The sequence below is a fragment of the Pseudopipra pipra genome, chromosome 19 (assembly GCF_036250125.1).
Source record: "Pseudopipra pipra isolate bDixPip1 chromosome 19, bDixPip1.hap1, whole genome shotgun sequence".
NCBI lineage: Eukaryota > Metazoa > Chordata > Aves > Passeriformes > Pipridae > Pseudopipra > Pseudopipra pipra.
In genome coordinates, this window is record NC_087567.1 from 4,513,325 (window position 1) to 4,525,320 (window position 11,996).

General features: G+C 53.6%; 1 protein-coding gene across 6 annotated transcripts in view; it reads left to right on the forward strand.

Moving 5' to 3' along the window:
• Nucleotides 1-11,996, forward strand: part of SEPTIN9 (septin 9) — a 136,402-nt gene that overhangs the window by 115,880 nt on the left and 8,526 nt on the right. For all 6 annotated transcript variants that reach the window (XM_064675723.1, XM_064675721.1, XM_064675722.1 and 3 more), the window contains 4 exons: nucleotides 882-1,073; nucleotides 5,068-5,196; nucleotides 5,589-5,670; nucleotides 6,402-6,539. In XM_064675723.1, the coding sequence (XP_064531793.1) occupies nucleotides 882-1,073; nucleotides 5,068-5,196; nucleotides 5,589-5,670; nucleotides 6,402-6,539 (541 nt within the window). The remainder of the gene's footprint in view (nucleotides 1-881; nucleotides 1,074-5,067; nucleotides 5,197-5,588; nucleotides 5,671-6,401; nucleotides 6,540-11,996) is intronic.

Genomic DNA, 11,996 nt, shown 5'->3' on the forward strand with positions numbered 1-11,996 from the left:
CTGGCTTTTGTTACAAAGCTGTTGACTGAGGCAGTAGTTGTACATTTGCTTCTTCTGAAGAGCTTTACTAATCTGGAGCATCTTGCAGGGGAGACAAGCACCCTGTCTCTGTGTGACACCAAAGGGCTTGGGTTTCTGGGGTAAATATCGACAGAATTAGAGCAAGATCACAAGAGCTCCATGTCTGTGTGGGTGTTGTCTGGCACGACCCACTTTGATGCAAATGTGTTGGGTTTTCTGCAAGCCTGGGTGGCAGCCTCTGATCTGTGTCAGCTGGAGCTCAAGGAGAGCACGTGTCAGTAGGTGCCAAGGATTTCTCTGTGTCTGCAAAGCTATCCAGTTCCCCAAAACGTGGCCATGGGGCATTCACACCAGCAGTCTACATAGTGCTGTAATTCCAGTGGTATGGAGGAGCTGGCAGGCTGGGTAAGAAGGTCTGCCAGCCTATAGTGGCAGTGCCTGGGCACAGGGCTGCGGTGCAGGGCTGCTTTGTCACTCAGTAAACAAATTCCCACCTGTGGGCTGAGACTTTCTGGGTGCTGGGTCCTGCTCCATGGCAACAGATGGGCCTCTGTGGGACCTGGTGTGCTTACACCCCCTTACATTCCTCTGCTGCAGCAGCTTTGGTGAAGTGGGCAGGAATCAAGGTGAATCCAGTGAGTTAAGAAGGGAAGTCCCAAACTGAGTGTAATTTCAGGTGAAGGAAGTTCCCACATGCCTCCTCCCTCTCAGCCTTTTGGTGCCCTGAGTCTCCGCTCTCTCCACGTGCTTTGTTCCCGCTTCAGATCCAGCAGGCAGCTCCTTTGATTCCCTACCAGGAGCAGCACACGGCGTGTTTGGCACTGCCTGCCCATCTGACCACCCTCTCTTTGCTTCCCCAGGTCCAGAGGCAGTTCCCAGCCACGCACCCAGCATGACGGACGCTCCACGGGATGCCGGCCCCAAGCCGGCGGCGCCGACGCGGCCGGAGAAACCGGCTGCGGACTTCGGCTACGTGGGGATAGACGCCATCCTGGAGCAGCTGAGACGGAAAGCCATGAAGCAGGGGTTCGAGTTCAACATCATGGTCGTGGGTGAGTTCTCCCCCTGCACCAGCTGCTCGGAACGTGCTCAGCCAGTTGTTTTTATTGTTCCACGATGATGTTTGTCCTCCCCGGAGTCTCCTCGGGAGCAGCGACTCGGGCTCAGCGTTGGGGTCCCTGCCTTTGGAGTCAGCAAACTCTGCTCCCAAGGAGCTGGCTTGAGTTCAGCTGTCGTTAAAGCTGTCAGTGTGATGTGCTCCATAGTCCTGTGCATCTTCCTGCATCTTGGGGTGTGCTACCCATGGGCACATCCAGGAGGGGAACACCCTGAAGGGTGTCAGGACTCACAGGAGCTCCCTTGCCAGTTCTCCTGGGAGCCCAGCACTGGTTTGAGCAGTCAGAGGGTGTTTTAAGGGCTCAAGGGGCTGCACTGCTGCTGGTATACCAGAGACCTCATCTTTGCTGGTATTTCCAGCAATTTGGGTCAAATTCCTGCTCATGAGTTTTCTTGTATTCAGGCAGCCGTGCTACAAATATGAGGGAAAAAATACCAAACCCAGTGATTCACTGGTGGGAATAAAGACCAGCAGGAGGGGTTTGCATAACTGGGTTGTTCGGCTTGAGAGGCTTCTGCTGCTGGTGGCTCCTTTGGGGACCTGCAGGGTGGCATAGGGGGGATGAAAGTGTCCCACAGGGTACCCACATGCAGGGAGGGTGTGCTGGGGACTTGTCTGTCCAAATCCTGCTGCCTACGAACTCCTGTTCTTTAGCTTTCCCAGGCTGCAGGGTGCATGGGATGAAGGAACTTTATTTCAGCCAGAGGCCACACTGCTCTGGCTGCAGCTTCAGCTCTGGGATCTGCACTCCAGCAGCCCCTGGGCTCCTGGAGCCAGGGATGGTACCAGCCGCCTGCCAGCAAAATGCTGGGTGTGCTGGAGAGCTGGGCAGGCACTGTGGGACACCGGGCAAGGAGGAAAAGGGAAAAGAAATGAGCCTTTTCTGCTTTTTTCCAGCTATTTGTATCTGGCTTGGTCCTGTGGATCAGCTTTTGTGAGCTGGGCTGTGCTCCCTGGGGCTGGGCTGGGCAGATGCCAGTTCTCCCTCTCTGAATCTCTCATGTGAGCTGCAGGGGGATGAGGAGAGTAAAGCCCAGGCTATGACCAGGGGCATGGTGATGGGGCCTCACTATCCCTCATCCTCCTGGGAGGAGCTTTGTAAGGCTCCCATTCATGCAGGGATACCTGTGATGTGTCCCCTGGGGGTCTCCCTGGGATTATGGAAGAACCTGATCCAGAGTTTGCTAATTCTGTTAAAGATATCAGTGCACTGTAGCTTCCCAGCAAGCTCTGCTGATGCTCTGCCTTTCCCATTTTTATATTTTCATTCCCTCTATAGGGAGGGCTCACCAGGCTGTGTGATCACAGCAAGCCTGGTCACCGCAGAACCACTTCTTGAGAGGTGTTTTAACAAATCCAGCCCTTCACTGCTAGTGGAGCAGCATTCCCAAGGCAGAGGGATCACTGCACTGGTCCTGAGAGCCTGCAAGTAAGATTGCTTGAGCTGAGCCCACGTTTCCCTGCCAGAGGAGGCTCCCATCTTTCCAGGAGCAGGCTCAGCTTTCTGCTGTGCAGATGTGGAGGGATGTTCAGGAACAGGCCTGGCTATGCTTTGGCAGCTCTGTGTGTGGTATGAACGCCCGTGCTGCAGTGCTGGAAAACATTGTTCTCCCCTTGGCAGGCGCTGGGCTGACTGTTTACAGGCTGGGGAATTCGTGGCAGCATAAACAAGTCGAGCTCTGGCCCTCCCAGAAGATGCAGGAGGGCCTCGGGAGGAGCAGCACCTCGCAGGGTGTCCCTTGGGAAGGGGGTGCTGGGCTGAGGCTGGGAGGCAGCAGCCAGCCCTCACCCTGCTGTGCTTGTCTAGGGATGGTCAGGCTGCTAGGGATGAGTTTAGCTCCGTTATTCCCATCCAGTCTGAGCTGTGAGTCCTTGCCTTGAAATTGTTACAATCCCTGTTTTACAGGCTGGAGAGGGGAAGGGAGGGAGGTGGGAGGTGACTTCTCCTGTGCAGGAGGTAGGAATTGAGCATCACTGCCACGGAGGTGTCACTCCTCACCATGTCCTTGTGATGGGGCTTTGTGAAAATCCTCTGCCCAGCATACCAAGGTCCCTGTTCAAAAGGGTTTCACCAGCCCAAACAGAGCTCTGACAGGGGGCTGTGGGTTGAAGTTGGCTTAGCCCTGTGTCTGCTTAAGGCTGCAGAGATGAGAAAAATGTCTAAGCTTAAAAACAAACAAACCCAAAGCACATCTTCTGTGTTCAGTTTTTGGTGCAAAGCAGCTGGAAGGAGAGGAGAGGTGGCCAGGCTCAGCTGAGTTTTCCCTGCTGGATTTCAGCTCTGGGAAAGGCAGTGAGCTGCAAACCAGGGGTGTTGGAAGGGAGTCTGCCCTGTGCTCAGCCACCTGCACCACGGCCATCGGGTCCCTGGGTGCAGCCCCATCATCTCCCAGCAAGGTCAGCCTGTGGCCACGGTTCAGATGGGGACTTTGCATCCATGGCAGCTGATGGCTCTCACCTCTGATCCCTCTCCAGGCAGTGCCACTCCAGCAGTTTGGGCAGGCACAAATGTAGAGACCCACTGCCCGGAGCTCTGGCAGGGTGTCACCCTGCTTTCACCTCTCCCCAGGTGCTCCATGTAATGATGAGCAGTGGTGCAGCAGGGCCTTTGCTTTGGCTCTCTGCGTGCCCAGCTCTAGACCTGTTTGTGCTTGGCCCTGTGTTTTAGACAGCAGAGGACTAGGAGCACTTGTCCCCAGCCTGGTCCATGTGTTTCTCTTACAATCCAACCATGACAGAGTTTTCCTGCTTTGGATTGCAGCCAGGCCATTGGTAACATTGTAAACTCAGCTTTAAATTGGTGTTTGATCAGAGTGAAGTGATGCCAGGAGGTGATGCCCAGTGCTCATGCATTGGTTGGCCCTACAGTTGTCTTTGGCAGCCTGGATGGGTCAGGGTCATGAAGGACATGGGTGAAACCCTTGCTGACTCTGCTTAGGGACACTGTGTGGGACAAGGGACATGCCAGAGGCAATGCCACAATAGCTGGCTGCAGCGTATCTTGGCAGAACAGGGCTGGAGGGGTCCTCACAGTGTGTGTAGGAACTCTGCAGTGGTTGTAGGGGGCACAGAATATCTGCTCTGAAGCAGGAGCCAGCTGCTTCCTGGATTTAGAGGAGTTGGTCTGTTTTCTTTGCTGTGGAAAAATTGGTCTCCAAGCTCATGGGACAGTTGATCTGGAGAGTCAAGAGCTGCCGGTGTCCATTCTCTGCAGCCTGGCCTCAGCTCTGGGAGATAAAGCATGAAAATGCTTGTCTCTAAAAGCTGTTTTTTCGGAAGCTGTGGAATCTCATGTGCTTCCTGGGATGATGTTTGTGGGATTCAGAGAAGCTCCTGGCCTAGACCTGCTTGAAGGGGTCTGTGTAGCCAGCTGGTCCGATTGCAACAGCAAGTCCGCCAGGGACGGAGCAGCAGATGGTCAGGGCTGAGGTTTGTAAGATTGTTGCTGTTGTTAGTTCTGTCCAGCTGAGGGCTTGCCAAGCTGCTCCAAAGGCTTCCCTGTGGAGCTGGACAGAGGACAGTGCAAGAGAGTAAAGGCACAGATTTGTCAAGATGCTCCTTCCTGGGATTCCCTGGTTCCCATGCCCTTCTTCAGGGCTGCCAAGTGTCACTGCAGCCCTCCAAACATCCCCAGTAGTGTCTGCCTGTCCTTGGGTTTGCTGTGATTTCACCTGGATGCAGGCAACCAGCTCTTGACCTGCTCACTCCCAGCGAGCCAGGGAAGGAGTTTGCTGCCTGCAGAATTTTCCTGCCCGGCTGGACATGAGCTCCCTGAGCCGGGGGAGCTGCAGGGGAGCAGCTGCACCTCTTCCCTCCCTCTGGCAGATCCGGTGCAGGCTGAGTCTGTCAGCATCCCCATTCCCTGGCCCCTCACAGAACAGCCTGGAAACAAGTGAGTGCTGACCGTGGGTTATCCTGCTCTTTTCCAGGTCAGAGCGGCTTGGGGAAATCCACATTAATCAACACCCTCTTCAAATCCAAAATCAGCCGGAAATCTGTACAGCCCACTTCTGAGGAGCGGATCCCCAAGACCATTGAAATCAAATCCATCACTCACGGTGAGGCTCTGCAGGTCCCACCTGGTGCTTTGGCTCTTGGTCCTGTTCTGCCTTGTATCTCTGGGGGCTCACAGAGGTTATTGTCCTGCACTAAACCTCCACCCTCATCTCTCTGAAGGGACTTTTACCATCTTGTGATGTTTGCAGGGATGAGAAAACATCTGTTTTTTTTCTTTATTCATCATCATTAGCTTAATATTGTTGGAAAGGGAACAAATGAGGTGGCCGTGGGGATGGCATTTCAGGGCGGATGTGGGGCTCCTTTGGAGTGCTGATTTGTGGCTGTGAGAAGCTGTGGAGGTACTTTTCTCCTCTGGGAGCAAGCTCCAGCCCTGCAGCTGATTTTGGGAGGGTGGGCTTGCCTCACGTGCCAGCTTTCCTTTCCCTTTCAGAGATTGAAGAGAAGGGGGTTCGCATGAAGCTGACGGTCATCGACACCCCGGGATTTGGAGACCACATCAACAATGAGAACTGGTGAGCTGCCACGGGGACCAGGGCAGAGGGAAGGCGGGGGAGCCCCGGCCCATCCTGACCTGGTGCTGAGGGCTGTAGCCTGGTTCTGTGCCATCCATGCTCCGTGGGGAGCAGGGAGGAGGGTTGTTGTGGTGGCAGTGCCATGTGCCCCGGGGCTGACCCTGGGCCCTGTGAGAGCCCACAAACATCCTGCTGTTCCGGGCATGAGACAACCTTTGTTTGTGGCCAGGAGCAGCTGTGTGCCAGCAGGGCCAGTCCCCGGACCTCGCTCATGTGGCTCTGAAGGCTGAACTGTCCCTGGAATCCCTGGGACAGTGACTGGCTCTGTGGGATGGCCCCCAGGGCTGGACAGGGCTGGGCAGTGGTAGGTGCCTTCTCCTCACCACGAGATGAGCTGGGTTTGTGGGGTTTGATTCTGCTCTTGCTCCTGTGCTATGACACCATGCAAGGAGCCAAGGTGTGCTCCCAACCATGTCCTGCCCCTCAGCCAGGTCCAGGAGGAGAGAAGGGAGCACTTTTTAGGCACTTGCTTTTCTCAACCAGCCAGTAAATCCCCTTCATCAGTGCATGGAGTTGCTAAGCAGTGAACACGTGAGGTTTGTGGGATTCTCTAAGATGCTGAGTGTCCCTGCCTTGGAGGGTTCTGCTTCACACAGGCCAGGTGGGAGGGTCAGGGTGGTCCAGATCCCTCACACAACCCCATCATCCCGTGTTCCTCTCTCTCTCTGCAGCTGGCAGCCCATCATGAAGTTTATCAACGACCAGTACGAGAAGTACCTGCAGGAGGAAACCAACATTAACCGGAAGAAGCGGATCCCTGACACGCGGGTTCACTGCTGTATATATTTCATCCCAGCCACGGGCCACTCGTACGTACCCCGCTGTCCCTGTCACCCCCTCGGGCTTCCCTCTCCTGCCTTTGGTCTGGGGCAGCTCACAGTTCTGCCTGGGATCCTCCTGTGTTTCCTGGGGACTTGAGGAACCCGAGGACAGCGTGAAGCTGTCCTTCTCAGGGCTGTGGCATCTGGAGCCCTTGCAATAACACAGCAGAGCTGCTGTACCCCAGAGAAATGTGATGTTTCCTCTTCCATAGGGCCATCAAAGCCTCTCTGAGCTCCAGGGAGCTGCTTGCTTTGCTGTGCTCACCTGGCTTGCTCTGCCAAGGGTGGACACCAGCTCTCAGATTGGTTGGAGGTGCTGCCTTTGCAAGCAGAACGTTAATTTTTTCTTGCTGTGCCCCTGACATTGTAAGGGGAGAAGCCAGTTTTCCTTGTGCTTCTAAGGGAGCAAACACCCTCACCCTGTAAGGGTATTTTGTAGGTTGTTTGACTGGTCTGCAAGTGGGATGCTTTTTATTCAGCCCAGAGCTCTCCTGGCTCTGGCACTTCTCAAGTGACAGCATCAAAGGCCCAGATCTCACTCTACTTTTTTTTTTTTTTTTCCTTTTTTTTTTTTTTCTCTTAGGCACACAGCCCACCATGAAAATCTGGGGCGCTTAAAGTGTCTTGAAAAATGTGGCTTGAAGTATCACAGTGTAAACCGAGACCTAAGTTTCCTTTTGATTTGTGTCAGTTCCTCCTACTTCTGGCTCTGTCTGCATGGGGATGTTTTTGGGTCTGTTTTCAAAAGTAAATTTAAGCCTCAAGCACTGTATTCATGTCAGCCTTTTCCACTTCCCCATGTGGAGATTTATTCTAATAGAAAATACTTTGTTTTGCTTCTGTCAGTGGGTAGACCAAAAATGCATCTTTCACTGGAATAAAATGACTGCATGGGCCAGTTATGCTCCTCTTGGGTAACTGATTGGGAGCAGAGGGGCTGACAAAACGTTTATGGTTTAATACAATGAAGCAGAAAAGGTTTCAAAGGGAGATGACATTTTTAGGTCAGTCCACCGTGTTGGTCCCGCTTATCTCAGCCCAGATCTACAGACCCTGCCCCGGCAGGCCCGGCCACTGCAGCGTGAGCTGCACTCCAGCTTTTCCTCATTGCTTGGGGCTGTTCCACTCTTAAAAAAAACACCCAATCCTTAGACCCTGCGGGTGTTTGACCTGCACAGAGGTTGGAAATTTTGGGTGCCCGGGCAGCGCAGGATGTGGAGCCCCATCCCCGTGTCCCCCGCCGGAGCCTCTCCAGCCGCGCGCTCTGGTTTCTCTCACCCGCCGGCTCACAGCAATTGTGTGGATATTCAGCTGCTTTTTTTCTTTCTCTCCAGCAAACATGTGTTTCCAATATCCGAGCAGGCCCAGCAGCTGGGGGCCGTTGTTGCTGAGCCCTGTGCTGATCCTCTTTCCCCGCAGCCTGATAGCCCGGCTGGGGCCATGGCTCAGGGTCTGCTCTGTCCTGCCCCACTGTCACTGGCTCACATGCCCCATCCTGGAGGGAACCAGAGGAAATGAGTGAAGGGGGCAAACCCCACCGGGAGGGAGAAGTCAGTGGGAAATTTTGCTTCTCAGAGAGCTCGAGCAGGCGTTGGGTTTCCTTTCTGCTCTCTTGTGAAGCCTAAGTTATGTTTCTTGTCACCATGGATGGGCTGTCCCCAGTGGTGCCCCTGAAAAGATGATGTGGCCACCTCTACTTTGGGGTGGAGCTGCTGTGGCAGCACCAGTAGCAGCAGATTCTGCTTGGGAACTCATGTCCTGGGGTTGTCATACAAGGCTGAGTGCAGGTTTGTGCCCCAGCTGACGCAGGTGATCTGTGGTTCCTTGCAGGAGGGTATGGGAAGGCCATCAAGGTCCTTGCAGTGGTGCCTCCAGCTTCTCTGGGAGATGATGGGGAGGATGGCTGGCAAGGGCAGTGGCTGGTAGAGCTGCAGAGACCTGCACTGGGGACACCCAACTCCAGAGAACCCCACCATGCCCACAGGATGCCATCTGCGTGCTCCACTTGCCATCCTGGGAAGTTTGGTGCCACCCCTCCTGGGATAGTTCTTAGGGGAGCTGCTGCCTTCACAAGCCAAAGCAGCAGTGACTCGTGTCCATCTGCCCTTCCCTGCTGATGTGGATGGGCACGGCACAGAATTCAGCATCCCTTCCCTGGCACGTGGGTGCTGCAGGCTGCTGGGTTAAGCCTGTCATTGGGTGAGAGCTTACTTTTTACTTAAATAAAAAGGTGAGAGAGAGGATAAAAAGCAAAGTTAACCAGGTACAGAGATTCAGAGGCCAGAGCAGAGGATTGCTCAGCTCTGTTTCAGTCTGGCCCTCCCATCTGAGCAGCTCAAGGGTTAATCAGAGGAGAAGTTTCTGCTGTGCGAGGAAGTTTGCAAGGGAGTTCAGGCCAGGCTTTGCAGCCCATCTAGTTTGCACACAGCCTGTCCTTCTTGTAACACTCCCATATAACCATTCCTCTGAAGACTGAGTATGGTGCTGGCAGGGGCTTTCAGCTGCAGCTGCACACCCCTGACTCTGCCACCCAATAAATATCTCTGCTCCGACCCCTGCAAAGCTCTGTTCAACTCGGAAATGGGGCTCTGGAACACTGCCTGGCCTCAGCAGCCCCTCTGCTGCCTGTACCAGGGCTGTTGGCTGAGGGACTGCCCCAAATGCTGCCTTCCCTGCTGGCTGCCCCTCTCAGGTGCCCAGCAGCTCCCTCCAGCAGGTGATGGGGTTGGGTGGCTGTTGGGTTCTCACCGGTGTTTGCTTAACACACGGCTCAAATTCTTGCTGAGAGTTTGATCTGGGGCACAACCAAAAGGAAATAACTTTGCAGCTCGCTGTGAATTTTGATTCCTGTAATAGCATTTCAGGGGAACCAGCAGGAATGAGCCTCTGCTTAGACCCTGTCTGTGTGCAGTGGCTGAGGGCAAGGCAGAAATAATGTGTGTCCAGCCACCACAGCATGTGTCCAGCCTTGAGAAGATGTGCCCAGCCATGACTGTGTGCCCAGCTGCACAGCTTTTCCCATCCCCATAGCAAGAGGGGATGAGGGAGCAACCAGCCCTGTCTGGGTTGGGCTGGAGTCCATCCTGCACCTCCTGCTCCAGCCCATCCGCTCCCCTTAGGGCTCCTCCACCCCTCCCAGCAAAGCCCAAAGCGTGTATATGTCTAGTTGCAAGTTAATAATATCAAAGACCATTTGGGGAAGAAAACAGGTTAGGTTTTTTTTCTTGAGCTCTACCCTCCCTTCTGTGATCTGCTTGGAGCAGATAGCTTGTCATCATCAAGCCATATTTTCTCCTTTGATGTCTTCACATGAACATGATGTCTAGTGACAGGTCTTGTTAGTGAAGAGATTCACTTTCTTTTAAATAATTAAGATTTTTTGGGGGCTACCCATCAGAAATTGGTAGAATATCTAGAAAGTTGCAAAATACCCTAATAACATACAGTTTGTTCCTCTGGGGAGTCCCGTGATGTTCTCCAGGATGGTGCAGGGAGGTGACCTCCCATGGACAAGGCACTTGCAGGAGCCCATCAGAGCACAACGTTGTGTCAAAGGTGCCTTGTGCTCTTCTGGCTTTGGGTGCAGATGGACATGGTCACTGTGCCTGTGTGGATGGGGTGGACACAGGCAGGGAAGTGGGCTGGCTCTGGCTCTGCCTCCTGTTCTCTGGCATCCTCATCCTCTGGGTATCTGTGAGGGATCTGAGGGTAACTGGGCTTTTAACATGTGGTTCGAGCTGAAGCTCAGTTGATTGCCTGATTGTGAATTCATCTGCATTTGCTACATATGCATCCTGGTCTTTAAAGGAAAAGCTGATGAAAGAGGCAGGAACACAGACTCAGTAGGGAAGAAGCTTTTAGAAGGAAAAAATTGTTTGGAAAATAGCAAAGAGAGAGGAGGGGAAAGAATTCTACTGGGAAAGGAGCATAACTGCATTACTTCCTTGGAGGTCTGGGAAATACATTATGCAGAGCTCCAAACAATGTTTGCCAGCAGCAAGTCAGCTTAGATGTGTCCATGGGGGGTTCCTTGTAATTTTTTTCTGTTCTTTTTTTCTTTAATAGCCAAAATCTTTCTTTCCTGGGGCCCAGGGTGATCTGTGACTCTTGAGTTTGTGCTGGGACCTTGTTTGTCCATGTGCTAATGATGTGCTCTGGGCTATGTGTCTCATTAGTGTGCAGGGACAAGGTCCACCTGGCACAGTCCAGCCTGATCCCTGGGAGAGGAGTGGGTTTGACCAGGGAGGAGTTCACTGGGTCACCAGCACTGGCTGTTCTGGAGCAGCCTTGAGCTGCTGTTTTCTGATCAGCATGAGCTGAGTGGGTCTCTCCTGGACATCCCTCCCTTGGCACTGGAGTCAAGCAGGGGTGACCCCATGGGATGAGAATGCTGCCTGGTGACTGCTGAGGAGTGGGATCAGTCCCTTCCCTTCTGCATTCCTGTGGCTCTTGCTGGGTTTGCAGGGGTCTCCAAGCCCTTTGTAGGGCCTGAGAAGACTGTGATGGGGTTTGCTTGAGTGTGTTGGCAGTGGGTGCTCTCTTGGCCATGTTCTCCCTGAGTGCTCCACTCTGTGTTTCCCCCCACAGGGCTCCTGCTGGATGCCTGCTTGCACCTGAGCCTTTTAAATCACTGTCCCATTTATTTTGGTTTCTTCCCTGTTGCCATGGTTTGAGGTCTCATTCTTGGTCCCAACTCTGCCACTGATGCCCATGGCTCCTCCAAAAGGTGACTTCACCTCTCTTTGCCCCAAAGATGAATTGGGCTCGTGTCCTGCTGGCACATGCCAGCTCTGGAGGTCTTGGGGATGTGTGAGTGGCAGAAGTGTCCCTTTGCTTCTGGGACACTGACATTGACCTTCCTGCCCCTTCAGTGTGCTTTCAATGAGTGCTTATTTCAATCAGGCTCCTATGCCAAAGGTGTTCCTGGACCCTGGGACCTCCAGGTTTCCTTTTTCAAGGCAACATCTGCTTCACTGTCCTGCATGTGTGTGTATCCCCATCACCTCCAGAGCCACTGAGGGGTTCCTGCAGCAATTGAAGGTGTCCCAAGAAGGGCTTTCCTCTAGCTGGTTTGGGAACCCCCAGCAGTAAAAACATCTGGATGTGGAGAAGTGTGGCACCAGAGACCATGTCAGTGTTGTCAGCAGGAGCTTTCAGCAGAGAGGGATTTCCCAAGGCACTAATCACTGAGGTTATGCAGTCTTTTCAGTTTTCCTCTGCAGAGACTTTTGTTGTAGAGATTTTCTGACATTTTTGCCCTCTGGAACAAGCAGTATCTCTTCTTTGCTCCCTGAGGCCCTGGAGAATTCACAGAGCTTTTTTTAATCCCAACTGATGGTGTGAGATGCAGTCCTGGCTCATGTATAGCAGTGGACTGGTGCTCAGCACAGGGGGGAGTGTGAGCAGGAATAGTCACCTGTGGCCATTTTCGTGTTGTGCTGTCCC